Raw genomic sequence first — 27,901 nt, forward strand, 5'->3', positions numbered from 1 at the left:
GATTTTTACCTAAAATACTTGTTTTCCTCCAAAAAGAAAAAGGCACAACAAGAGTACCAAAACCAAACAAACAAAACCCCCCCACAAAACCAAAAAAACCCCAAAAACTATTGTAAAAATTATAATCTTCACATCAGGTTCTCCACCAAGGACAAACGGCTTCTGCTCACTCTGCTTATTTACCCTGCTCCGATGGCCTGTGATGACACAATACCCTACTAATGACAGGTTAAAAAAAATTTAACACCTGTTTGGTTTGTATGAAAGCATTTAATACATGTTGATAAATAGGATTAAAAGACTGATCTCATTAGGAATGTTTTCAAGGCCTACAAGTAAGTTCCCCCACCTGTGCTGCACCCCTCGCCCACCCACTCATTGCTCAATGTTCTAAAACACCTCAAAGGAAAGCCCTCCAAGATTTAGTGTAACTAAGGAGTAACTCTAAAAATTTATGTGAATGCAGTAATGCAGTCATCTAAAGTGAGAATAGGAAAGACCAGGATATCTTGATTTTCCATTTGTAAGTCAAAGTTATATTTGGTGTAAAATTAATTCAATAGAAGAAAGTATTTAAGAAAAGTGGATTGGCCTATTAACAAGTTTTTGTTTCTAATGGTGTCAATCAGAAACATGGGCAATGCAGAGCCAGTCCCTTGCTTTTCCAGAGCCACAAGAAGCAAGACAGGTTGTGAAAAAATGTCTGAAGTTAGGGTCATTTAAAGCTATTCAGAAATTTAGCATGTTCTTCTCCTCTTGGCAATAGGGTTTCTCCTCCAATCTTTGGACCAGTCTTTTCCTAGAAAAATGAGAGTACTGGTTTAACATTATTTCCCTGGGTCACAAATTAACACTGAAGTGATTCCACCTCTATAGTTTGGATCTAATATGTCCCCCAAAGGCCCACATGTTCAAGGCTTGGTTCCCAGCATGGCACTACTGGAGGTGTGGAACTTTTAAAGAGGTGGGGCATAACAGGAGGTCTGAGGTCATTGGGGTTGTGCCTTTGAAGGGACTGTGGAACCCAGGGCTCTTCTATTTCATTCCTAGCCATGAGGTAAATGGGCCTCCTCTGCCATGTATTCTCACTACAATGTGTGGCTTTACCACAGGCCCCAAAGCAATGGGGCCACAGCTAAAATCCAGTTTAACCATGGATTCAAATCCCTAAAACTCTGAGCTGAAATAAATCTTTCCTCTTTTTTAATTGATTAGCTCAGTGGTTTGTTAAAGTAACAAAAAGCTTATAAACACACTTACCTTTAGCATTCCATCTCGTTCCCATTTGTAGAGGCCACAATTACTGAAAGAGAAAAGATGGATTTACTCAGTGGTGGGGTATATGCCCACACACTTAAAGACAATGGGGCTCACTGTGCAATTAAGGAGAAAAAAACCATAGGAAATTATCTATGTACTTTTAAGGTGGGGATGGGGTAAGAGAAAAAGAAAACAAGTAGAAAAACAACAAAACCCATAATAGTACAAAGCTGGGAGGTTAAAAAAAAAATTCCCTAATGATTTAACTTAAAAACCAATAGTTTGAGAAGAATATACTTGCAATGATCAAAATTATATGGGACTAAGATCTTAAATACTGAAGACACATCTACAAATAAGAAGAAAAAGAAGCTCCAGTAGGATAATAAGAGATAGTAACAAAAAAATACAAAAAAGAAAAGCATATGAACTGATATTAAAAATATCAATAACCAAATACATAAAATTTTAACAAACTATCAGAATGCCACTTTGTACTCTGGTAAAAATGTTGTTGAAGATGGGGATATGGAGGCCCCTGTGTAAGCCTGATGGAGGGAAGACTGGCCTAGTCACTTTGGAGAGCGACCTAATACTACCTGGTCAGTTCTAATCCTGGGTACATGCCAAAACATCTCCTATACCAGACCCTATGAAGACCTAAGGGGTGAGTAAGGGGTATGGAAATCCACGGTTGAATGTGATGAATGCTGGTCATGGAGCAGTATTATCAATTGATGGAATACACTAGAGCAAACAGAGAGCAAACAGAGGTATCCTAAAAACACTGAGTGAAAAGAGACATTAAGATGAGACATTTAACATAGTACCATTTCTGCAAAATAAAAGTGCATAAAAACAAAAAATATTTTACAAAAAAACAAAAGCATAATATTAATCATGTGAGAATGGTTGATTATGATGTTAAGAGATGGGAAGAGGGGGTGAGGAAGGGGATAAAAAGAACAAATAAATAAGATGAGGAGGATGGTGAGTGGACCATAGATGGAGGAAGGATTCCTCAGCCTCCCCAAGAGGATGACATCACAGTATATGTGACCCAGCAGCTCTGCCTTTGTATCTGAGCCCGCCCACAAGTAAACACAAAAACAAATAAAAGAACATTAAAACATGTATACTTTCTCATGTGTTAAAGAGATTTTAAGTAAAGAACAGATTCTTGGAATAGAGAGAGAAAAACAGTTCTCTATCTTAGTCCCTAATAAGTACATATATTCATTCACCAGCCCAAACTACACATATTTCATTTATTCCATGAACATTTTTGAGAACTCTGTGGGCCAGACATCACATTAAGTGTTGGGGATATAGCAGTGAAAAGGAAATGTCCCTGCCCCCCAGGGATTCCAACTGTCAACTATAGTCTTGGGGATATCCAGAAGCTCTAAGAAGACATGGAACACTGGTCCTATCACATAGCATCACATAGTAACACCAAAAGACTTAAGGAGCCCTGCATGTGACAGAAAACCCCAAGCAAAGCTCATACCTGCAGTGCTTCTTTGGGAGCCTGTCAAGGGAGATGCTTCTGTTTCCACAGGGACACTTGAAAAACCTCTTGACACCGTCATGCCAGTGGTAGTCATGTTGCTCGCTGACACAGGTCTCCAAAGGTTTGAAGTGGGTGTAGGCGCACTGCACAAATCAACAGACCACATGTCCATGAAGAGCTTTTAAGGAGAGACTGGGTAACCACCGTCTGGTCCGAGTACACAGTGTCATCCCTTTACTGCCTAGATCAATGCTGGGAATGTTACCACCTTATCTTCTAGCTCTGTGGATCAAGTGATTTCTTAACTCTCCCTCATACTGATTACTATTTTTTTCTAATGTCTACCTGAACTTCTAGCCAGGCATGAAGTACCCAATAACTTCTGTGACATTAGGACAACACTGAGGGCCAGAGGAGCACAGTGTTGTAAATTTCTCAACAGCTCAGGATGGTCTGTCTTAGACTCCTCCTTATAGGCTACTGATGATAGATAATGAGGTTTGGGACTTATTTAGAAAGGCTGATCGGTAGCTTTTTCACTTTCTCCTACAAGATCTATGAAAAATATATAAGCTTGTTATCACTCCAATTTTACAAGCAACAAAACCAAAACATAATTCATCTTTAGTTTTGATCCCTGAAAGGAGAGAAGAGAAGAAATGGTAGAAAGTTGAAATGGGTACACTCACTGTCTTACACGTCACTACTCGACACTTCACTTCTCTGATGCTTCTCATCTTTTCTTCCATTTGTTCTTTTTTTATCAGTGGCTCGAAATAGCATTCCTGGAGCTCAGCCTCCAACTGAATGACAAAACAGCCAGGAGTATTTGCACAAATTCCAACATATGCTCAGGCAGTTGGATAATAATAACAATAATCAGTTGGGATAATAATCAAAGTAGAACTGAAGAGACAGGCTAAATGTTAGAGAACCCTAGGTAGTACCTCAAGAACTTCAAACCAAAGATGAAGGTAAGTAGAAATGAGCTCTTAAAATATGTATCAGGTTGAACCAAAAACCATGAAAATATTTGGTGATTCATAAAACACCAAATACAAATAAAAACAGCTAACATATTAACACTGTCATTAGGTCCAGTGTGCACCAGCAGACAGTTATTTCTACTGTTCTAATACAGACTCTATAGCGGGGAACATGCTCGAGATCTCCAGTGATGACAGCCCCATTTACTAGGCACTGGTCCCAGGTTGAGCACTTGGCAGAACTTCCTGGGTGCTGATTACAAAAGAAAGGATGAGGGGAGGGAGGTGTTTACTATAGAATGTGGACACAGCTTGAATTGGCACAGCTGCACAAGGCAAAAGAATTCAGTGTCTGAAGACCCATGAGGAAGGAGCTCATCTCTACGGCCTATAGGAGTCAGCTCTGACATTTCAATTGCCTGAGTTTTAAGTCCAGTGGAAAGATGGTTTATAACCGTCTTGTTACTTGTTAATCAAGAGGGAAGATCACCAGGCATATCAGCACTAAGTGGAAACAACACTAGCCCCAGAGACATTTTGAGAATGTGTGGTGCTTTTTTGTTATCATCATGACTGCTATCTCCACCATTGGCAGAGAAAAGGGATGCTATGCTGTCTGCAATGCACAGTCCCCTACAAAACAAAGGATTGTTCCTTATCCCATTTGGCTTCTGTGTATTTATGGGACATCCATGTGCATGAGAAACCTAATTATAGGTTTTACATATAAATCTGTTTTATATATAACCCTAAGTTATTTGTGCATGGTTTTAACATAAATTGAATATTCCAAGAGCACTACTAGGTAACTTCTGTGTACACTGAGGGTTTTCCAGGATAATTCACTGTTTAAAACAAAGATTATTTAAAAAAAAAAAAAAAAAAAATAGGCCCATGGTACTTAACAAGAAAACATAGCTACTACGTGAGTTCTCATTTCCAGCTGTGTCATGTACATTTATAGATTCAAGCCTCTAACTACTTCATTATTTCTCTTAGGGTAAGCTATGCCCAAGCACTTCTAATAAAAAATGTTATTTTCCTCTTTTTTAAAATTTTTATATTAGTTAGGATACCATGTTAATATCTTTGAAATTTTAAGTATAGGTAATACATATCATTCATGAATTTTATTTTATGATAAAGAGCAATAAAAAAGTACTTCTGATTAAAACGGTCTTTGGGAGTAATGAGGTTAACTACTGATGCAGAGCATTTGAAATGTCAACATTAAAATATTTGAATGGAAATAATACCTTTCCATATTGCAAGGCAGAAAATATTAAGCAGTATCGGGCCATTTATACATAATCTCATAGTCATAACTACATGGAAACAATTTTATATACTGAAGTCTGTTTAAATAAAAAACAAATTGCTATTCTTCAGTATAAGGACAAGAGCAAAGCTAAAATTATTTGAAAATATTCCTGCCTTTCAAAACAAACCCAAACAAACTGCCCTAGTTATTTTTTGACATATGTACAAGAAAGTTCTTTGTTCTACAACAAAGCACCTCAGGTTGGAAGGACACTGACATTGCTCTGATTTTGGGGGTTCTTACCTCTTTCTGGATGCCTGTGTGCTTTGATTTTGCTTTTAGAATTTTCTGGAATTCCTCAGATTCTAGGTAAGAGAGCTGCTCTCTCCTTTTTTTCTTTGCAGGCTCCAATTCATCCTCAGCTAGAGCAGAAAGAAAAAAATGTTAAATATAACAGAGAAATCTGAGACAGCATAGATCCCTGTCCTCTGCCAATGGTGCCTCAGATATTTAGCTTCCTCCGACTCTATTGGGTCTTTCAACCTTGAGACCACAAAGAAAGCTTAGGGAGTAACCCAAGCAGTAGAACCTAGAATACAGGGGTGACCTAATCGCTGGATTAGAATATCTCTTTCACTTTAACATGAGGAGCTGATTATAACAGATAACAAGAAAAATCCTATTTATAAACCAATTAAAAAATGGCATCACCAACTACAGAGTTTTAAAAATGAACCGCAATTTAAAACAAAGGAATCCTATTTATTTCAAAGTAAATCTTCATGCTAATGCATTCTGCAAAGATTCAATGAGGAACCTTTATCCTGATGGTTCAAATTGTGTATTAATTTCATTCCAATTTAATGTGGTTATAAAAACAGAATCAGTTTCAATCTTATATCTTATGTGGGGGAAAAGCAAGTGAAAAAATGACTTGGGCTGGGCATAGTGGTGCATGCCTATAATCCCAGTTGCTCAGAAGGCCAAGGTAGGAAGATCACAAGTTCAAGTCATCTCAAAATATAAAGGGTTGGGGACATAGCTCAGTAATAGAGCGCTTGCCTAGCATGTGTGAGTTCGTGGGGTTGATTCCCAACACCACCAAAAAAAAATGATACTTATCACCAGAGCACTGGTTATGGTTTAGAAGTTAGAGCATTTCCCTAATAAATGCTCTCTTTCTCCCACTGCTAACTTTAAAATGGTAGTACCTTGAGGAGAAAATGTATTGTTCTTTTCTACACGATTCTTCACTTCCAGGACATTCTGGGAGTCCTTTTGTTTCTTTGTAATGTTGTTTGGATCAGTTTTTGTAAGAATCTGGCCTTTTGCCCTTAATTTGGAGATAGCAGCCAACTAGAAAAAGAGAAGAAGCTAAGAATCTAAAGATGAAATAGGTACCCAAAGCATCTTCCCCTTTCCAGCTATTAACCAGTAGAGTCTGGCTATTTTCTGATGGAAATTGACAAAGTATTTCTTCATCTTACCTAGAATTAGTAACAATTATTAGAATCTAATAACAGAGAGACAGGTCTATAAACTGATAAATGAAATTTCAGTTTACTTAAATGAAACAAATAGTTTAATATCACAGACTACAGGCTTCTAGATCTATAAACGGGATCACATGATCATTTTGTAAGTTTTAGAATCAGAATTCAGGTAGAATTCCAGCTCAGGCCCTGAGTAGCATGTAATATTACTTTATTTCTCAGTCTCAGTTTCTACATTGATAAAAGGGGATGATGATAGCATTGACCTGTCTTATTATAAGGTTCTAGTTGTCTGGATTCAATGAGACAAGGCACATAGCTGAACATAGGACAAGCACGGCACGCGCAGAGTAATATTACTCAATATGTGCAACCGATGTTATTATTGATGTTACTGTTAACATTATTATAGGTAAGGGGCTTGGGCTTAGAGTGAGCTTTCGCCCTTAATTGGGTTATTCCTGGTGATTAGAGAAAAGCAGAAAGAAGTTCAATCAAGGGACTAGGGCAGTTGACAGATGGTATTCTGGATACCCCCCAACCCCTACTTCAGCCAAAGCATTTTAGCTTTCATCTGTTGACAGACTGGACTTCTGTATAAGGTTCTTTTTTAAAGAAGAATTTTTTTGGTTGCTGGGATCAAACCCAGGGCCTTGTGTGAGCTAAATACACACTGTAGCACTGAGCTACACCCTCACCCTCACCCTAAAGAAGGAGTCTTTAAACCACTAGTTTTTGGTCTTGCCTCAAAAATTCCAATTTTTTCCTTAACAGCAATGTCTCTAGCTATAAAGCAATATTTTCCTGGAGGCTATCTCCTTTAGCCTGATTAAGAACAGTTGAGACAGGGCTCAGTTTTCTAAGATTAAATGAATGGTATCATACAGGGCTCAATTTTCTTAGATTAAATGAATGGTATGTGGATACCATTATCATTTAGAGTTCCTTTTACTCTACATAACATGATTGGTAAATAACCACTAGGCATCTAGTGAACATGAGTTCATAGTTTGACACCCAAGCTATGTCTTACGGAATGCAAAATCAAGCACTAAAGAAAATAGAAACCAGTTACCTTTTTAGCTTCTGCAACTGCACTCAGTTTTGGTCTTGGTGGTGGTGACTCATCAAAAAAAAGAACATCTTCCCCTTCTGAGATGCCTCGGCCAAGCTTAGGCACCTGTGTGGCCACTGTGCCTTCCAGCCCTGGGAACTCAGCCGCTGTTCTCGAAGACTGAAAAGTGGGAAGTTGAGATGAGCAAGGAACAGCTGGGCTCTGGACTTTGCTGGAGCTTTGAAGAAATCTTTAAAGAAAAATGCAGAAATAAAACATACACAGGGTTTTACACAGATGGAAACTCCAGAACTCAAAGTGGACTGAGAGACTCTAGAAGGCCACCAGCTGATAACTAGTTGTTAGTAAATAATTTCTTCCTAGGTTAATCATTCAAGTTACACACAAAAGAACAACTCTAACACGTTGATTAAATGACTTTTCATTGAATAAGTTCTGACTGTTGTATACTTTAGTACTGATGAACTCTTTCACCACCAACTGTCTTTCCAATGGGTATCTTCTGCAGGGCACAGTCCTAAAGCTAAGGTGTGGACAGAAACCCAGCCTGTGATCAGCTCTAGGACCTGCAGGACCTTACTGAATCCCTCTGCATTTTAGTTTACTCAACTGGGAAGACAAAAAACATAGGATGCATTTGGAAGTTCTTAATAGAGAGGCATTGTAACCTTCATGGTGATTATACATGGTTTTAAGAGTTATTTAAAAAGAGTGAATCTCCAAACTAAAAAGCTTCTTCTCAGCAAAGGTAACAATAACATGAAGAGAGAGCCTACAGAATGGGATAAAATCTTTACCATACACACCTCAGACAGAATACTAATCTCCAGGATATATAAATAACTCAAAAAACTTAACATCAAAAAAACAAATAATCCAGTCAACAAATGGGCTAAGGAAGTGAATAGATACTTCACAGAAGAAATAGAATTGACCAACAAACATGAAAAAATGTTCATCATCTTTAGCAATTAGAGAAATGCAAATCAAAACTACTCTAAGATTTTTTCTCACTCCAGTCAAAACAACAATTATCAAGAATACAAGTAATAATAAGTGTTGGCGAGGTTATGGGGAAAAAGGCACACTCACACACTGCTGGGGGAACTGCAAATGGTACAACAACTATGGAAAGCAGCATGGAGATTCCTCAGAAAACTGGGAATGCAACCACCTTGTGACCCAGCTATCCCACTCTTAGGTTTATACCCAGAGGACTTAAAACCAAAGATGGAATGTTTTCTCTGATAAGCAGATGCTAATCCACAGTGTGTATACATGGGCAGGAGGGAATGAGGGGGGAAGGGAGTTTGGGAACAATGAAGGAACTTCGGCTTGTGCAGAGGGGAGTGAGGGGAAGGGAGGGAGTGTAGGGACAGGAACGACAGTAGAATGAAACAGACATCATTGCCCTATATACATGTATGATTACACTACTGGTGTGACTTTGCACCATGTACAGCCAGAGGAGTGAAAAGTTATGCTCCATTTGTGTACAATGTATCAAAATGCATTCTACTGTCATGTATACATAACTAATTAGAACAAATAAAAAAATTAAAACAAAAACCCTTTGGTAGTCTTCAAATTCTTTTTGGAAAATGCCCTTATATTTAAAAAAAAAACAAACCCACAATTTAAGAAATACAACAACAACAAAATAGTGAACCTCAAAAATCATTTCGTTCAAACTCTTCATTTTTAGATGAAGAAACTGAGGCCCAAGGTCACATTGCTTACAATGACAGACTCACAACTGGTAGCAGGTAATCTCAGGCCAGTATTCCTTTCTCTATCATTGAACACTCCTATGAGCTCTAGGCTAGTTTGCAAACTGCCTATCAAATCCTGCCTGAAGGTATGTTTTGTTCTGCCAGCAAAATCCTGAAAAATGTCATACTATAATACCTTCTAGCTGACAGGTAATATTTATTTCCCAATAGGCTCAAATCCCAATATATTTTAATGTGCATATATATATTTATGTTACCCGGAGGCACATGATAAATACCTCTGTAGATATCCTATCAGAATCTCAAACTAAGCTGCCTGAAACCAAACCCTTCTCTTATTTTTCCAAAAAATTTCCCCTTGACTTTTAATTGAGTTTCCATGTAACCATCCACCTTTTTAGCAGCCCAGACTTGGGACAGCAGATTGGTTAAAACAGTGTAGTAGAATGGGTGGAGGCTGAAACTCAGCTGTAACCTTCAGTTACATCATTAGTAAAACCAGGACCATAAAACCTTGTCAGGTTGAGGACTGAATGCAATGCTGTATTCAGGGAGTGACTGCTTGGTGCATGTAAGCACCTATAAACAGTGGCTGTTATCACTATCCAGACAACCTGAGTTTAGGAATCTCTGATTTGTCCACTCTCCCTATTTCCACTTGATTTTACTTCAAAAATGACTCCTTATTTTTAGTGCCTCATTTTTCTTATTTATCTGAATAACTAAGTATAACAATTTACTCATTGGCTCTGCCTGTATTTAAAAACCTAATTGTAACAAAATAAAAAAAACGAGAGCCAAACAAGTGAACATATCTTCCCTTTCTATAAAAATCCTCTTCATGCTTCACTCCTTTCTCTTTTTCCACAGTGGTACTAACTAATCTACATCTGGTCTCAGGAGTCACTAGCTTAAGTTAGAAATGTAGAGCCTTCAGTGCTCTTCAGGTTATGACAAAAAGGTATCCAACCAAAATCTGAAGTCACATTTTGAAATTGAAATTGATTAAGAAATTCAAAGGATTCCCAAGATAAGTTACCAAAACAGTGAATGTTAAATCTGCTCCTCTTACCGTTTCTGAATTTCTTCTGATTTCCTCTTCCTCATCTCCAACATTTTCTGCTTCTGCTGCTTCAGGAGGGCTGATGCTGAGATAGACTGGATGGCAGGTTTTGAGTTTCCCATGATCCCTGAAACACAAGTCCATCTTAGGGATTCCCTGAGAGCCAAGAATTAGGACCCACACTGCTGCCTGTGAGCTGACTGTACCTGAAGTCTTGGCTTTCGCTAAGTGTTCTTTTAAGTTTCTGGCTCCAAATGTTGGCAGGTCCATCAGTTCCCTGAACTCCTCAGAGCAAGATAAGGCCTTCTGGGGTATTCCTGGGATTGCAAACATCAGCTTTAGAAAGGATCCAAAATTCAGATGGTTTGATGACATAGGATGTGTCACTTTAAAAACCCTGTACTCATCACAATTTCATCATTTAAAATAAAGCAATGGAATGTCAAGAGAAAATACAGAGCCCTTGACCCCTAACATCTGTCTAGGACTGCAAGGGTATTTTAAGTATGTTATTTTTAGTAATGACTAGAATACTAGGCACTAATATCTGTGGGGTTGTTTCAGACACTATTTCTATGCTAGGCCTCAGCCATGTTAAGACCAAAAGTACACAGTAGGCTGGCGTTCTCTGATTTAGAATTATTTTAACAAAAGATAACTGATAGGACTGACCAGGAATTTAAAACCACTGATTCTAATGCTGGATATTAAGAGTCTGACCCAGATACATTAGGAAATCTTAAAGCACACAAAGCCAAGGCACAGCTAAGATCAACATGTACGTTTCCTTTATGTCCTGCTACTAAGCTTCATGCCTTTAGCTTAGGCCATATAACGCATTAAGTGCAAGTGATGGCTGGATATTCAGCACCTAAGAGTATAAGCCAAATAAAACATATTTCAACTGGAGAAAGAAATTTATGATGAAGAAACTAAGTTACCGAGTTTTTGCTGAGTTTCCTGAATGATCAAGTTTGTGCCCTTCACAACCAGATTACTTAGAGTAGTTTGAACCTTCTTCTTAGGAGCAACAGCCGCAGCACTGAAATGACAAAACCCACATCATGAAAGAAAAAGCACCAACTCCAATGCTCTGACGAGTAAAGGTCACAGAAATAAATATTCAATGTATTTACTACCAACTGCTGAAGTCTCTCAAAGTACCATGTAAGTAGGCTTTACTAATGTCATGACCTGGCAGTGTAACTGGTTTATGTGGAGAATAAGAGGCAACCTACAAATTTGCCTGAGGCCATTTTGGAAGGGCAAAAGAAATACAAAATATGTCAACATTCTAGAAGTCCAGGAATTTGTCTTAAGATGATTAAGCTTTGTGTAGAAATTGAGGATAGTAACTAAAAATTGAGGATAGCTTAGTTTATGATATTATAAATTAGAATCACCATTAATGTTCCTCTAAGTGTTTAAAAGAGCCAAGAATAAGAATAGCAGGTAACCATTAAAAATAATGACATTAAATATTTGACTAGGAAAACATTATTTTGTGAGGAAAAAAAAGGGGTCACAAAGAAATGTATAATATGGCTCACTTAATATTACCAAAAATTCAAACTTAAAAAAACAACAAGAACAAAACCCCCCAAACACGTGGGTGCATAAATACCAAACAGCTAATCATTTTCTAGGTGGCAGGATTATAGGTGACTTTTACTTTCTTCTTTTGGTTGAATTGTATATTCTTATTTTAAAAATAATGCACAATATTTCTTTTTAGCAATGTGGAAAAAATACTGAAATTATTTAAATCATAAAAATGTGTTTGATATTATCAAATAAACAGGAAGTGTGAATCCTCTTGCTTAATTCCTGTTGTATTGGGAACAAAATCTGTTTAATGATAAACCAACTAAAGCTCCTTTGTGCCAAGTCCCACCTGTGATATCTTCAGATGTGCTTCTTACAATATAGTGACAGGGCCATCGATCATCTACTTCAGGAACTCTATAGAGTTCTACAGACAGTCTGAGTGTCTGCCCTGCAGCATCCCACCCTCATGTGAGACTTCTGTGTTCACTAAATTTAAATTGGGTTCTAAGAGGTCTGCAACCTTGATCAAATAGTCACAACAGAATTGACTCCAGGGTTATTAAGACTATGATGAGCTTACTCTCAATGGTATGCCGACAGCCCCCACAAAATTACACCATTTATGTTAGAAGCTAAAAAAAAAAAGTACTGGCTCTGATTAAAGATCATGACTGCCTAATCACTCCCTTCTGTATGCTTTTCTCTCTAAGAATAGAAGTCCTTGTCTACCACATTGCAGGCAGGAAACTATGAAAGATAAAACCTGGACAAGTATCCTAGGTCAGTTACAGAAAAGTCCAACCACTGGGTTTACTCTTAGGAAACAAACAAAACTCTTGCCCCAAAAGAAGTCCTGAGAATGTCTTACATGGAAGCTGCATATGATGCAGAAGACACTCCTCCATAGTAAAAACCATCTTGACACAGGCGCTCTTTTAGACTGGCACCTTTGCGTGCAAATTTCTTTGGAATACGTCCTCCGGAGAAAGTGGATTGCAAATCAGCTCGCTTTGCACTGAGTTTCTTGTACTGAGCCTGGATGTGATACTGACAGTACTCACAGTCATTCTGCAAAGAAGAGCAGTTGATGAGGAGTAGGGTTGAAGCCCTGGGAGCTGCAGGCAGAAAGAGCCTCTTTTCAGCCTCACAACACTGTCTACATGCAGAGTCCCCTAAATGTTTAGAGCAGTATTATTCATATCTGCCAAACGTAACTCAAATGTCAAGCAACTGAAGAATGGATAAACAAAATGCAGTCTGTTCATGCAAGGGAATATTATTTAACCATAAAAAGAAATGAAAGAATATTACAATATGGGTGAAACTTAAAAGATGTGGTAGGCAAAAGAAATCAGTCAAAAAGGTCACATTCTGTGATCACATTCTATGAAATATTTAGAATAGGCAAATGCGGACACAGAAAGTAGACTAGTGCTAACCAGGGGCTGGAAGAAGATGGACTGGGGAATGACTGCTAATGGGTATGGGTTTTTTTTGAGGTAATGAAGGTATTCTGAATTACATGGTTGCACAATTCTGAATAAACTAAAAAATTACTGATTGTATATTTAAAAGGGTGAGTTGTATGGTATATGATTTATATATCAATGAAGCTATTTTTTGTTTTCTTAAAAGAGTCATAAGGAAGTTATATTAGAGTATAGACTAAAATAAGCTTCCTGGTGTATTTCATCATTGTTGGCAGTGAAAAACCCCCCTACCCTTAGCTTTTTAAACTGGCAATTATTAACCACACATTTCACTTTCTCATTTTGAGTATTCCTGTTAAGTAGGAAACTCAGTTCCAATTTAATCATTTCAGCTAAAATAATTAAACTCTATTCCTAATTACTTTTCTTTAGCAGAAGCCATCTTAAACAAGTTTGAAACCAACCAAATTAACAGTCTGGGTACAAGGCTCTCCATTTTTCTTCTTGGCTTTACATGTTCCCAAGTCAAGAGCTTCACCCATAATTAAAACCTTCTGAGGATGATCAATAGACAAGCACACCTAAAGAAAAAAAGGCAAGGTAAGAGTTAAAAGCAGACAAAGGCAGGGTCTCTTAGTATCAAGAATGGATAAAAGAATGGTTGGTACTGATTTAAGACTTATTGGTCCAAAGGAATTTAAAACTGGGGCTCTATAAAAGAGATTTAGAAGTGAGAAAACATTCAGCTTTCTTCTCAGTAATGATCTCTTCCTTTCTCTTGGCTGTTAGAATTGTTTTTTTTTTTTTTTTTGTTTGGACTTGCAAAAGCTCAGCCTCAGAAAAGGAATCCCATTTTGCTTTCCCAGCAATGGTCTAGCTATAAGTCTCGAGACTTAGTCAATGAGACTTCAGCAGGAATTGGTAGGAAAGCCCTTGCTTTCCTAGTAGGAGATAGTGGCTGGCTCATCCTTCCTCTTCATTTGCTGCCTTGAATGGTGATATGATTGCAAGAGGACAACCAGTTCTCCCCCTTCTTGCTTGTAATTCTCAGGCAGAATGTATTATGAAAACAGGTCCTAATATAAGGAGGAACTGTCCTGAAGAGCCTAGATTTTTATCCTCAACCCTCTTAAAAAACAGGATGTCCTATAATACTTGAGGTTGGTGTGTTATACAGTCTAGAGTAGAGTACTTTTGGAAACTGGCTAGTTTTCCTAAGTCTTAGGGGGATCAGTTCACTATGGATCATGGGCTTCTATGGATTATTAGAACCTATCTATAAGTAATAAAGTTACTTTGCCTGGCTTGTGAGAGCATTCAGCATCAACGGACTCAAACTCTGGCAGCCGGGTTTGTGCATAAGCCTCTTGCCTGATCTAAAATTCTAGCAGAATTTGGCAAGGTGTTTCAAGTCCTTTACTGGGAGTGGTATCTGATACAGTATTCTGCTCCACAGTGATGACTGGAACTTCAGTCATCTTGTAAGTAAGGGGGAAAGTCAGCGACTCACAGAGTCATTGCCATGACATTACTATACTGCCCATGTTTAGATTTTTATCATGTAAGAAAAACAAACCCCACCATTTATTTTTTAAAAAACAAACTATAATGAAATTTTCCTATTATCTGTAGACAAACACATTCCCAACAAACAGATAAAGATCTGATGAAAACAAGGAGTGAAATAACTTTTTTTTTTTTTCCTTTCCTTACTTTTGAATTTAATCTGACAAAAAGACAAAGCTTGCTGGATGAGGGTAAAGAAATTACTTGGTGCTAATTCATACTGGGTCTAGATTTGTAATTTATTAGAGAAGCAGTGGATGACTTGAGAAGAGGCTTTGATTCTAAACTACAATTATGACTGTAATAATTAATGGAGCAAAATTCCTTGAGGCTACCATGAAAATTTATGTAAGGGATCTAAGGAAACCTGAGCATAAGAGTTCAAAAAACTCTAGGAACCTTGGAACTAATTTGAAAAGATAGAGTGAAGGTAGTTGTTACAAAATACTTTGGAGTAGGTAGAAATTCAGAACACTGTGGATGATTAACAAACACCAGATTAATGGAGACAATAATATAAAAGCATGACTCATTTTGGGGGGATAGACCAATACAAACATTTTTTTATAAAACTCAGCTAATTTTGTAAAGACAATCAATCAATATAATCACAGACACATTCTTACCTCCTCTGAACCATCCTTGGGCTTCATGGGATTAGCATTTAGCAATCCTATGACAGTACCTTGCTCCGTTTTCCAGAGTCCTTTATGAACTTCCCCAAACAAGAATAATGACACATATCGTGTCAGGTCACGAAGATCATTTAGTCGCCAAATGCTAAATGTTTTCCCCTGAAAAGAATTTTTATTCTATTTTTAATTTGAATTTTTGAATTGTTGATTACCCTGTCTCTATTTATGGTTCAGGTGCTAAAGTACTGTTTTTGATAATAGGGATTGAACCCAGGGGTGCTCAACCACTGAGCCAGTTCCTCAGCCCTTTTATATATTGTATTTAGAGACAGGGTCTCACTAAGTTGCTTAGGGCCTTGCTAAATTACTGAGGTTGGCTTTGAACTCACAATCCTCCTGCCTCAGCCTCCAAAGCTGCTGGAGTTACAGGTGTGTGCCACCATGCCCAGCAGTTCAAGTTTTTCATTGTAGGAAAATACAAAAATATAATGAATCCCAAAAATACAATCATCAAATGTCTGCTAATCCTATGCAGTGGGCCAGCACTGCCTTTTCAACCACCGCCCCCGGCACACAACATTAAGAGGACAAGAAGCTACAGTGTTACCATTTAATAACTTACTGACATAAACTTATACATGTAAACAACTTGGTATCTATTAGTTATCACTGATTAACCTATTATGCACATTTTCCCATTTATGAAATACCTAGAAAACCTAAATTGAAATGATGGTGAAATGTGATGATCATTATTATCCAAAGTACATGTATGAAGACATGAATTGATGTGAATATACTATGAATATAACCAGAGATATAAAAAATTGTGCTCTATATATGTAATAAGAATTCTAATGCATTCTGCTATTATATATAACTTTAAAAAGCTTACATAAAAAAAAAGAAAACCTAAATTGAGCAACATATATACTACTTATGGTAACTTTGACACAAATATTTGTTTTTGGAGATCCATTCTTTTGAGAAAAGAAGGTGAATGTTTAGTAATAATATCCATTAATATTATTGACATAATTAACATTATTAATGATAATAAGTTATATAATAAGTTCTGGATTATGATTTCCAATCTATTTTAATGCCTCTGTGTCAATTTCATTGAGATATTCAAGAATTAAAAACCTGGGACTTAACTGGTTAAAGAAAATTGGCTGAGCTTTAAAATTTCAGAAGTATTATTAAATATTTAGAGAAAACAACTCAAAATGTGAATCACTTATAAGATGAATAACCTCCAACGACACATTTTAAAAAACAGAACTGAAATAAACTATTTCAACAGGGGTGTCCTAGGACAGGTCTAATTAGTGAGTTAGTGCCCATACTATAAAGCATTATAATTATTCTTCCATGGATCCATGCAATATCTTTCTTGGAAGAGCTGAGATAAACTTTCACATCTACTGTTTCAATGTCATCATAGCCAGTGTGAAACAATTAAGAATTAAATGAAAACCATATTTGTTCACATTTATCCCAATAGTAATAGGGCTCAATCTTGGTGTCAGATCTTATAAACAATCCATGGTTGGAAAAATCTAAATTGGAAAATAACAGATTGAGCATGATTAAGCACAATATTTTAAAGCTGGAATGGATTTTCAATATAACCAAAGCCAGGCTTCCTTTTATGGATAAGAAATGGAAGTCTTTCAAGAAAGATTGAGTCAACCTGAGGACCTACTACTATTTTAAGGGAAAACGAAGCTTAGAACTCAGGTTTTTTGCCTTGCTAGGTCACAGAGTTTTTCCTCACACTATGCCTCAGTCAACTGCAATTTTGAAACTTGGGAGATCTTTTGGAAGAGCCACCAACTTAAAGATACCATATGGTGTTGCCATAGGCCAGAGATTTCAGCACTTTTATGATTGATACTTTGCATTTACAGAGACCTCCAAAAGATCTGTGAATTCAGCCTCTCTGATTACTTGCCCTTCTCTCCTTCACAGGAAGGATTAGTGTCACATGGATGTCCACATGTATAAAATACTATGAGAATGATTTGAACAATGAAAAGCCCAAGAAATCTATATAATAGCTTTTTAAAAGATAGGGCATTCTTTACATATTCCCCTTTGTACCAACACAAGGACAGTGAACTAGGTTTTTCAAAGTGAAATACTGACAAGTAAAAAATTAAGGATGTAAGTTCCATTATCAGTTTTCAATGAAGCAGCTCAGAAATCAATAGCATGGCTCACATTGTTAGAACTCTGTGGAGTGACTTTCTTCACTATAACCCCAAATGTCACCCAGTCCATTTCTTCCAGTTTCTCACTTGCCATCTTTTCCTTTATCTGAGACAGTCTGATTAATTTTCGGCCAGTCATTTTCTTGTTCATTTCTGTGGAGGATACTCTAGGTCGCCTAAGTTAAGAAATCAGCAATAAACAGAATATAATTCTAAAAAGAGACATCTGGCATCTTAAGCAGGTGATAAGAGGAGGTGTTACAGGCACGCACCTCTACAGTTTCTCAAGGGATTAAGTTATATAATATAAACAATACACACATTTTTACAGCAGATAAATAAATAAAAATCAGATAATTTTTAAAGTGAGGTTTGCCTTTCCACAAATATAGATCTGGGATTTACACAGAATAGAAAAAAAAATCACAAATCCTTTAAGTGCTAATAAGTTATAACATTCTTTTTAAAATTTTTATAAAACTGAATTGATATTTAAAGCTCATCAGTTCTTCAAGAATTTTACAGATTCTACTATTTCCAACCAGACTTTTTAAAAAACAAATACTCTCACAACAATAAAGGCTTCTGAATTTAGCTTTGATGAATACATTCTCTTTTTTTTTTTTGGTATTGAGGATTAAACCCAGGGGTGCTTAACCACTGAACCACATCCAAGCCTTTTTTAAAATATTTTATTTAGAGACAGGGTCTTGCTAAGTTGCTTAAGGTCTTGCAAAGTTGATGAGGTGGGCTTTGAATTCTTATTTCCTCCTGTCTCAGCCTCCCAAGTACTTGGGATTATCAGCATGGATCACATGCTCAGCTTGATGAATATATTCTTATTCCTAATCATTTGTCAAAATCTGGTGAATTTTCAAATTGTTCTTCTATAATAGAATATGAAGATCTATTCTGTCTCTGACCATACTATATATTCATAAAGAACTCTACTATCCTCATTCGCCTATATATATTTAAAAAATTCTATATCCACTAGTACCACAAAAATAAAAAGTAGACTAAATTATACCTAAACAAAGATGAAAAAAACCCTTAAAACAGTGAATATTCCATTTTCTTCTTAACAGATATTCTTTATTCATCATGAAAACAATAAGTAGTCTTCCTTAAACATTTCATATGCAACTGTCCTGAGTCAAACCCAGTGCTACTGCTGGTCTTATTGCCAAGTTTTGTACAGTTCAAGAGTTGTTGGTATTCTGTCAATCTGCTGCACCAACATGCTACTTCTAGAAGTTTCTGTCTACTGAGCAGAAGAGCCACCTAGTGGTGCAAATGAGGGAAATAAGAGGATTGTTATACATACTGACCTGAGTCGCAGGCCAGAGAAGGCTTCCACAGAGACCTGCTGAGCTGGTAATGCCCCAGAATTCCCTGGTGTCCCCAAGCTCTGTTCTCTAGTTATCCCACTGGGTTTGTTTCCAGGAACAGTTTGGAGTGGTTGGGAGGGTGCACTTGTCATCCTTGAAAATGAGCTCTTGGCCTCTAGAAAGTTACCTTAAAAATTTAGTGAAAAGAAAGCTATGATGGATGAATGCAAAATTTGTTTTTACAGTTTCTTTTTTAATCAACTAATGCAAAACAAACAAAATAAAGACAGAACAAAATGAAGCCCACAAGACCGTTTCTAACCTACCCTCAAAATCTCTGCAAAACAGTCCAACACAATATGATGGTAGCCACCAGTTACAGGTAGCCACTGATTACTTAAAATGTGACTGGTGCTTCTAAGGAAATAAGTTTCTAATTTAAATAGACACATGTGGCTAGTGGTTACTGTATTAGAATGTGCAGTTCTAAAATACCTATATTCTATGTAATGATACTTATTGAGTGTTTACCATATACAAGATTTCAATAGATTCCATTCAGAAGTGAAAGCCTTCCTTTAGGAATAAATAATTAGAAGAGATCTATGCACAGATCAAATTCTAACTTGGGCATATCTTAAGTTAATTTCCCTTTTGACTTTCCATTCCATTTGTAAGACAGGGGAGAAAAAGGGGGACCAAGGTATTCTGATTATTATTTGCATTAAATATCCCTGATGTGGTTACTTTTTCATTTTGGAGGTATTTGTAATGCTCCCAAAGATCAGAAAGCTTGAGTATTTTCCATAATAAAATTTCCATTGTTATATAAGATTATATAAGGGACTTTGGATCATTGCTCCCAAGCTAGGAGTGGTGACAACTCTAGAATTTTAGAATTAGAAACCATGTCCATGTCCTTCCTCCTCAAAACAAATCTTTGAAAACTGCCTAATGAAACATGCTAGTAATGCCAAAGGTCAAGAGAATGGACAATTTTCATGAGTGAATAAACTCAATATAGAACTTGCTATCAAATTAATATGACCACACCAAGACTGCAACTATTCTCCACTACCACATCACAGGTCAAAGCTATTCAAAAGGGCTTTTTTGAACAAACATGACCAATAAATACTGCTTCATTTAGGCTTCTTTATCTCCAGACCATTTTGTCTCAAGTTTTTTGAAGAATAATCACTTTGGACAAACTGAAGCAATAAACCAAGACCAATATAGGGTCTATAAATTCTTTTCAGTGTGTGTGTGTGTATGTATTTGCTTACCATTCTATACTCCTGGCAAAGAAGTTTTTTTTTTTTTTTTTTTTTTTTTAGTTCGATGGACCTTTATTTTATTTATATGTGGTTCTGAGGATCGAACCCAGTGCCTCACGCATGCTAGGCAAGTTCTCTACCACTAAGCCAAAACCCCAGCCCCCTCAAAGAATGAACATTGCTTAATACAACCCAGTTTCAAATAAAGTTTGACCATTTTAAGGGCATATGTGCCTTACTCTCCCAAGCCCGAAGATTAAATTTCCATATTCCCAGCATGAGAACTTCATCCACATGTTATACTTACTTCAGTCCGAAGTACAACTTTAAGACTACATGGTTAAAATAATTCAACCTATTAACTATTCAGTAAGCATTTACTGCATACCTAAGGGTTTTCTAAGTACTTTGAGATGTACAGGAAAGGCACAAAATATATCATATGGTTTCCATTCCCAAGAAACTTATTTTTCTCAGTGGGGACATAAGACAGACCAAAAGACTATAGATAGACAAACACACACACACACACACACACAATGCCAAAATACATTTTAAACACAGCGAGAGCAGTGGCAACCAGTAAGGCCTTGAGTATCACACCTGTAGAAGTCTTTGGTTTCCGAGCTACTCGCTTAGTTCTTGGTAGGGCAGGGACATCAAGCTCTGCAGAAAAGCATGTTGATTCCTGAATTCTCTGAACTTTCTTCTTAAGAAGGGGCCGTGGAGACTTACTTTCTTGATTAAAAATAAATTAGAAAAACCAATTTAGGAAGGGGTTCAAAGGCTGTTTTGCTAGGAGTTGAATTCAAAGGATAATGTTACAATTTCTAAAAGACACAAATGTATGCTATTATCAGAATTACAGTCTTATTACCAAGGGATTTATGTGGAAGGGCTGGACTTGCAGGTTGTTTAAGTGATGCTGCTTTTAGCTGTTCCTGTAAGGATTTCATTTGCTCTTGCAACTTCCTTAATTCATCTAGGAAAGAAAAACAGATTTAAGAACAAGGAAGGAAAAAAATGGATACATGAGAAAAATGCTGGCAATATTTTGCCTGTCCCCCACCTCAAAACCTTAAGACTCTCAATATAACCACATACTTAAAGCTCATGCTTAATTTTTACTCCAAAGAGGTCCCTCAGAGAAATAAACTTTTCATTTCTAAGCAATTAAGACTCTCATATCTAAGCCAGTTAAGAATTTGTACCACAGATATTATTGATGCATATGTATAGTTAATTTTTAGGAGCAAAGAAATAATTATACAGGGCTGGGGTTGTGGCTCAGTGGTAGAGTGCTTGCCTAGCATGCGTGAGGCACTGGGTTTGATCCCTGGCACCACATGAAAATAAAAACAAATAAAATAAAGGTTTTGTGTCCATCTACAAATAAAAAAAATATTTAAAAAAAGAAATAATTATATTTATTTTGTAAGCTGAAATATCATAGCTAACATAATAAATGCTAGTGCCTGTATTAGAAGAGATAGTAAACCACAGAACTGTGTTATGACTTAAAAATATGCCAAGAATAAGACAAGGTTATGCCTCAAAGTCTGTTTGGGAACAGCCCCCTGCTTACATAGAATGTGTGGTACCTTTGTAGTCTTATCCCTGGCTTCAATGCACATAAAGTATGTAATAAGCATGAAAAGAGCCATTCTGTGGAGGATCAATTATGGCTGGCTGACAATGATTCAAGGAAGCCTATGGATGCTGAAACATAGATTTGAGTATCTACTGTCTTAACTACGTACTGAAAAAATTTTTATTTTTACAAAGTCATTTATCTCTACCCTTGAATCAGCAAGTATTTTGATGAAAACTATCAGTTTTCTTGGATAGTTGTGGTCTTGGAGTCTGTTGGCAAATGGTTAGAGCACCTTGTAACTCCTGATTGGTTTTCTCTTGACTAGGTGCAGGAGCCAGGAGGACCTTGTTTTCAGTTGATTGCAATGTAGGAACTTCTTCCTCATCTGTTAAGTCCCCCATGTCCCCAAAGAGAGTGGCCAAATTTTCTTTCTGGTCTTCCATCTTTCCCATTTCATCAACAGCCTCTTCAGTATACGATTCACCATCACCATCAGCATCAAAGAGTTCATCAAACGTGTCAGGTTTACCATCTTCCTGGGGCAAGGAGTTACTTTCTTCTGAATTACAAGCCAAGGCTGACTCATTTTCCTCCAGCAGAGCCGTCAGCAAAGACAAATCATCTTCCTCCACTGGAAGAAATAAAGGAGGGAAATTAAGCCTACCTGAGAAATTGCTCATGACAAGCATAGTTAAACATTCAACATAATAAAACTATTAAATCAATTTACAGATTCACCATTTTGCCTGATACATTGTTGTTCTCCTTGTATCTACATTTCCTGGCCTCAGATACTTCTTAGAGGGCATAAGGCTAAGAAAGAAAGGACTAGGATCTGCTTAGTGACTACAGCGGCCCAGGCCCTAGGCTAAATCTTTTTTACCTGTGCTACTTTAATTGATGAGACAACTTTCTGCATGACAACTTCCATGAGGTTCAGCCAACAAAAGAATAATTAAAAAACAGTAAACATAGATTCAGGCCTTAGCTGTGTTTGCTTCCTCACTTTTTAACTATTTTTGAGGTTTTTTTCTTTTTTTTAAAAAATACAGAAAAGTATACTAAAAGTATTCATGTCCCATCATCCAGAATTAGCCATCATTAACATTTTTTTTTGGCCTTTTAAGTAATACTTAGCAGGGATCTATCATGCCAGATCTTATCCCAACTTCTTACCACTCCCTATAGCAATCACTTTCATAATTTGGGGGTACCATTCTGGCCCATTTCCATACTTTTACATAAATATATAGGTAGTAAGAGTCAATATATGATATTGTTGTCTTAAAAAGTCACATAAATATTTCACACTGTATTTATTACTCGGTATCCATTGGTCATTCTATATTGCTTGTAAAATTAAACCAAATCAAAATAGTTCTAGTTTATTTCTTTTACTTTTTGTATCATATTCTATAGTAAGGCTGAATCAATAATTCATTTGGTAATAAATAACATTAGGTTATTCCCAATTCTAAATATGCAGCAATCATTCATATATTTATCTTCTTGCACATGTGTGTTTCTTGGAAGTGAATTGCTGGTTTGTTGGGAATGTACACTTTCTATTTTACTAGATACTGCTAAACTGTTCTCAAAGGAGAAGGATACCAGAATCTTGAAATTTTTTTGCCAAAGATGACTTGAGCAAAGGGCTAGACTTATATTCTAGAATGCTCTGACAAGCCTAATGGTTAAGAGTCAGAAGTCATATAAAAATTGGTTTCAATTGTTTGGTCAACAAAGACTTCAAGACTACAGCATGGAGCATGAGAAGAGAGGTGATCCTAGCTCCCTGTGCTTCAGAGAAATTGCAACATCTCTAAATCAAAGCAGAGAGGCCTCTACTACCTCTCATTTCTAGCTGCCAAAGATGGTACATCATAGGAAGAGGGCTTGACTCTTTTTCTTTTCATTTCTTTTTTCATAGTACTGGAGAATGAACTCAGGTGCATGCTAGGCAAATGCTCCCAGGGGGCTCCATCACTAGCCCCCAAAGACTCTTAATTCCCACGCTTCTCTCACATGTTCTCAAGTTCCCTGACAAAATCTTAACCATGAATAAGTCCAACCAACTACCACCTCTATGCCAGCACGCTACCTGGTCAATATTACTGGGAAAAGACATGCTATCATGCTAATTGGCCTACTTTTAAATTTATGCCAGCAATATCAAACAGGCATTCAACAATGTTCAAAAAAATGCTTCCCTAATACATTTCCTTTTCCTTTCCCTACTTCACACAGCCCTTCCTCAAACCACCTATACCCCCACCTCTCTTTACTCTTGGATGATGACCTTGATTTATATTTTTCAGAATAAACAGAAGTAACTAGCTTCCTCATTTTTCACTACCAAATCTGAACTATGTTCTCGCTTACCTCCTGACAATGGATAGTGTGCAGTCCTACTTATAGCAAATTCTCCTGTTTATATACTAGTTCCCTTTCCTTCAGCTTCAAGAATGTCACTCTACAATTACTAACTCTCCTGCATCAACAATTTTTCTTTTTCTTCTGAGCATTTTTATCAGCAGACAAAGTCATTCTCAAGACTCTGGTAAGATAGTTTGTTGTTGTTGTTTTTAACTTTTAATTTGTTATTATCTTACTCCCTCGATGAAAATGTAAGCAGGAACAATGTTCAACAGTGTATCCCCAGTACCAGTAAACTTTTTATTCTCTTTACTTTGGCCAAATTGTGAAGCCATGCCAACCAAATTAGTTTTTCCTATTGGATACTATGATTTCTCAGCACATATCCAAGCACCTCTTATTTTCATGACCTCCTCATAGAAAAAGTTATGGTTTGTGTTATATAAACTATTCTACAGGAATTTTAATGATTTTAGGAAAACAAGAAACTATCATCATACCATAGTGCAATGAGTTTCATGTATATCACAGGGTAATGAATTTCTACATTCAGTTTTATAATCTTTTTTTCTTTAAAAAGTATAACAATCTTGAATTTTTAAAAAAATCTAGTTTCAAACAATGACCTCAAATATGCAACCAGAAAAATAATGCATTTTATTTGTCAAGATCCCTTTATAATCAACATAGTCATTTTTATGCTGCTTCAGGCTAAGCTTTGCAAATAAAAGAAATATCTCTTTACTGACGAGTACTGTGTACACATCCATGAAAAAATGAAAGTTAGAAAGGACTGTTAAGAGTTGGGGATGTAGGGCTGGGGATGTGGCTCAAGTGGTAGTGTGCTCGCCTGGCATGCGTGCAGCCTGGGTTCGATCCTCAGCACCACATACAAAGAAAGATGTTGTGTCCGCCAAAAACTAAAAAATAAAATATTAAAATTCTCTTTCTCTCTCTCTCTTTAAAAAAAAAAAAAAAAAAAAGGAGTTGGGGATGTAGCTCAGTGGGACAGTGCTTGCCTAGTATATACAAGGACCTGGGTTCAATCTCCAACATTGAAACAACAACAGAAAAGACTGTACATAAGTTTTAACTTTGAGAGATGCTGTCCTTGGAGGTGGGAGGTACCCTGGGGATGTGGTTCAGTGGTTAAGCAACTCTGGGTTCAATCCCCCACTATCATCACCCTCAAAAGAAGAAAGGACAGTCAGAATTTTAAGTCAGATCTAGACTAAGACTAAAACGATTTCAACATATTTCCACATCAAATGCAAGCTCCTGAGGTCTGACTTCCTGGTTCAAATCCCTGATCTGACAGTTTGACCTGTGATAAGTTACTAAACATCCCCGACTTCTTATCTATACAATACAGTGGCTGTGAAAATTAAGTAAATTAATATATGTAAGGATCTTAGCAAATGCTTGCCACATTTTAAGTACCTCAGCAAGCAGTATTATGAAAGACAATCACAGTTGCCAGAGGGAAAAGAAAAATCTCACCTGGTGAAAACAAATAACATTCAGAGACTAAAATGAGATCTCTTTTGAACCACTGAAATAATATTATGCTCAGAGTAGGAAAGCATTTTCACTATTTTGTAAATAGAATAACAAGTCCATGCAGGAAAGAGTGGTTTTCCACGAAACAAAGAGAAATTAAGAAAATAACCAGGTCTTACCATCCATGCTGTCAAAAGTTGTGACCAGGAACTGAAGGAGGATTAGATGGCCAAGAGGATAGTACTGTAGAATCTTGGCTGTGTGAAATCAACACAAGAAGTCATCTTTGATTCTTTTTGGTCTAACAGTGCATATCCAAAAAATCCCATGGGCTATAACCTTAGAATTCATCTAGAATCTGACAATTTCTCATCTTTTCTCTGCCCCCAGCCAACACGATCTCCTCTTTACACGTAAACAATATTCTTTTACTTGTCTTCACACTATGATTACAGAAATCATTCATTGGTGAAATGTAGAGTAGTTTGTAATACAAGGTGGTAGAAATGAGACAGACTATGAATGAGAATTATTGAGGCTGGTCTAAATATTAGGGCTGGTATCCCATATTATTATAATGCAAACGATGCTGACTTTATTCATAGTAGCTTAGTGTGTAACTACTTAGTTCCAGCCTTTGTCAGAATTTTAATTCAATACTAGTTAGCAAAGCACAGAGGAGCTTTTGAAGATAAAAATATATCATTCTGTGTGCTCTCCAGTTTTTCATTTAAAGTGACTTATTAAATTGCAAGGCTATTTAGACTTAACTTACATATATGTCACTTTCACAAGTGCAATGTCAAGATATTGATCATGGTGTTTTCTTTTTATTTATTGAACAAACATTTCCATGGACCCCATCGTGTGTAATGTAGGATGTTATTCACCAGGGAATCCAGTGGAGAGTTAGGAGCAAACTTGGTTTACTGCTATAACCAGCCCGCGCCTTCTCTCAGAACATACTCATTCACTCTCATATCCAGGGCCATTCAACAAGTATTATGGGTTTTATCGCCAAACTATAGCTCAAATCTTTCAGTTCTCTCCAACCTCACTGACAAAACCCTAATATGAGCCACCATTAATCTTTTATCTGGACTATTATGTTAGCTTCCTATATTGGTTTCTTTGCTTCCTACAATCTGTTTTCCATAAAACAGTCACCGTAATCTTTCCCTAGTAAACTTTTAGGAACACATACAAGATCATAGTATTTCCTTAACTGAAATTCTTTAATGGTTTTTCATTGCACTTAAAAACTAAATTTACAAAGCCTGCGAGGCAATGGATACTGTCTCACCTTGTATTTCTACTTCCTCATCTTTTCTGTATATAGCCCATCCAACTCTACCCACCTCCCAAACTATGCTCCAGCCAGACTAGCCTGCTTTCAGGCCTCAGGCACTTTTGTTTGGAAAGCTCCACCAGAGCTTCTCATCCTCACTTAACTCTCCATTTTTCTAAGTCTTTCCAGAGCAGCCTATCTGCTAAGCTTCCTTCTGTATTCTTCTCATCATAGAGGAAAGGAAGATATCCTTTCGACTATCTTATGGCACATCATCCATCACCGTGAACTTGTTTGTTATCTATTTTTCCTCCTTAGACCGCAAGCCTCCTCCTAAGGGTAGACATCGTGTGTCCGGAGGCCGGCAAATGCACGCTTTCAATACTGGTTAGGAAATTAAGTTACTGATTAGACAAACAAAGAAACGAATCAATAATGAACAAAAGGCATTCATTTGGCAAGTATTTTTAAAGATTACTCTTTAAAAAACAAAACAAAACTGATTTCTTAAGTAGGAGACCCGGAGCCCAGGCGCCTTCCCGGCCGTGCCGCACCCTTAGTGCACCCGCCCCAGGCTGGTGCTCAGCAGCTCGCCCCCGCTGCAGCCCGATCCCGGACCTCGCCCACCCGAGCGCCCAGGGTTCTGCGCCTCTCATGCTCAGACTCCTCCAAATCCTCCCACAGACGCGCGAGGGCCACCCGCACGCCCAAAACCCGCGTTTCTCACCGGGCGCCGGCTACGAGACCCAGTCTACC

General features: G+C 37.1%; 1 protein-coding gene across 1 annotated transcript; it reads right to left on the reverse strand.

Moving 5' to 3' along the window:
- Nucleotides 1-550: 550 nt before the first annotated feature.
- Nucleotides 551-27,901, reverse strand: LOC143379304 (protein MCM10 homolog). The gene is made up of 20 exons (XM_076831822.1): nucleotides 27,873-27,901; nucleotides 26,037-26,114; nucleotides 22,274-22,612; nucleotides 21,265-21,369; nucleotides 20,991-21,125; nucleotides 19,111-19,297; nucleotides 17,790-17,955; nucleotides 15,555-15,722; nucleotides 13,827-13,943; nucleotides 12,801-13,000; nucleotides 11,326-11,426; nucleotides 10,591-10,701; nucleotides 10,394-10,511; nucleotides 7,589-7,817; nucleotides 6,232-6,376; nucleotides 5,324-5,442; nucleotides 3,463-3,576; nucleotides 2,771-2,916; nucleotides 1,261-1,303; nucleotides 551-799 (listed from the first exon to the last, which is right to left on the reverse strand). Exons 2-20 carry the CDS (start codon nucleotides 26,041-26,043, stop codon nucleotides 716-718), a joined length of 2,634 nt encoding a protein of 877 aa, XP_076687937.1. The 5' UTR covers nucleotides 26,044-26,114; nucleotides 27,873-27,901; the 3' UTR covers nucleotides 551-715.

Source organism: Callospermophilus lateralis, chromosome 13 (genome assembly GCF_048772815.1).
Source record: "Callospermophilus lateralis isolate mCalLat2 chromosome 13, mCalLat2.hap1, whole genome shotgun sequence".
Taxonomy (NCBI): Eukaryota; Metazoa; Chordata; class Mammalia; order Rodentia; family Sciuridae; genus Callospermophilus; species Callospermophilus lateralis.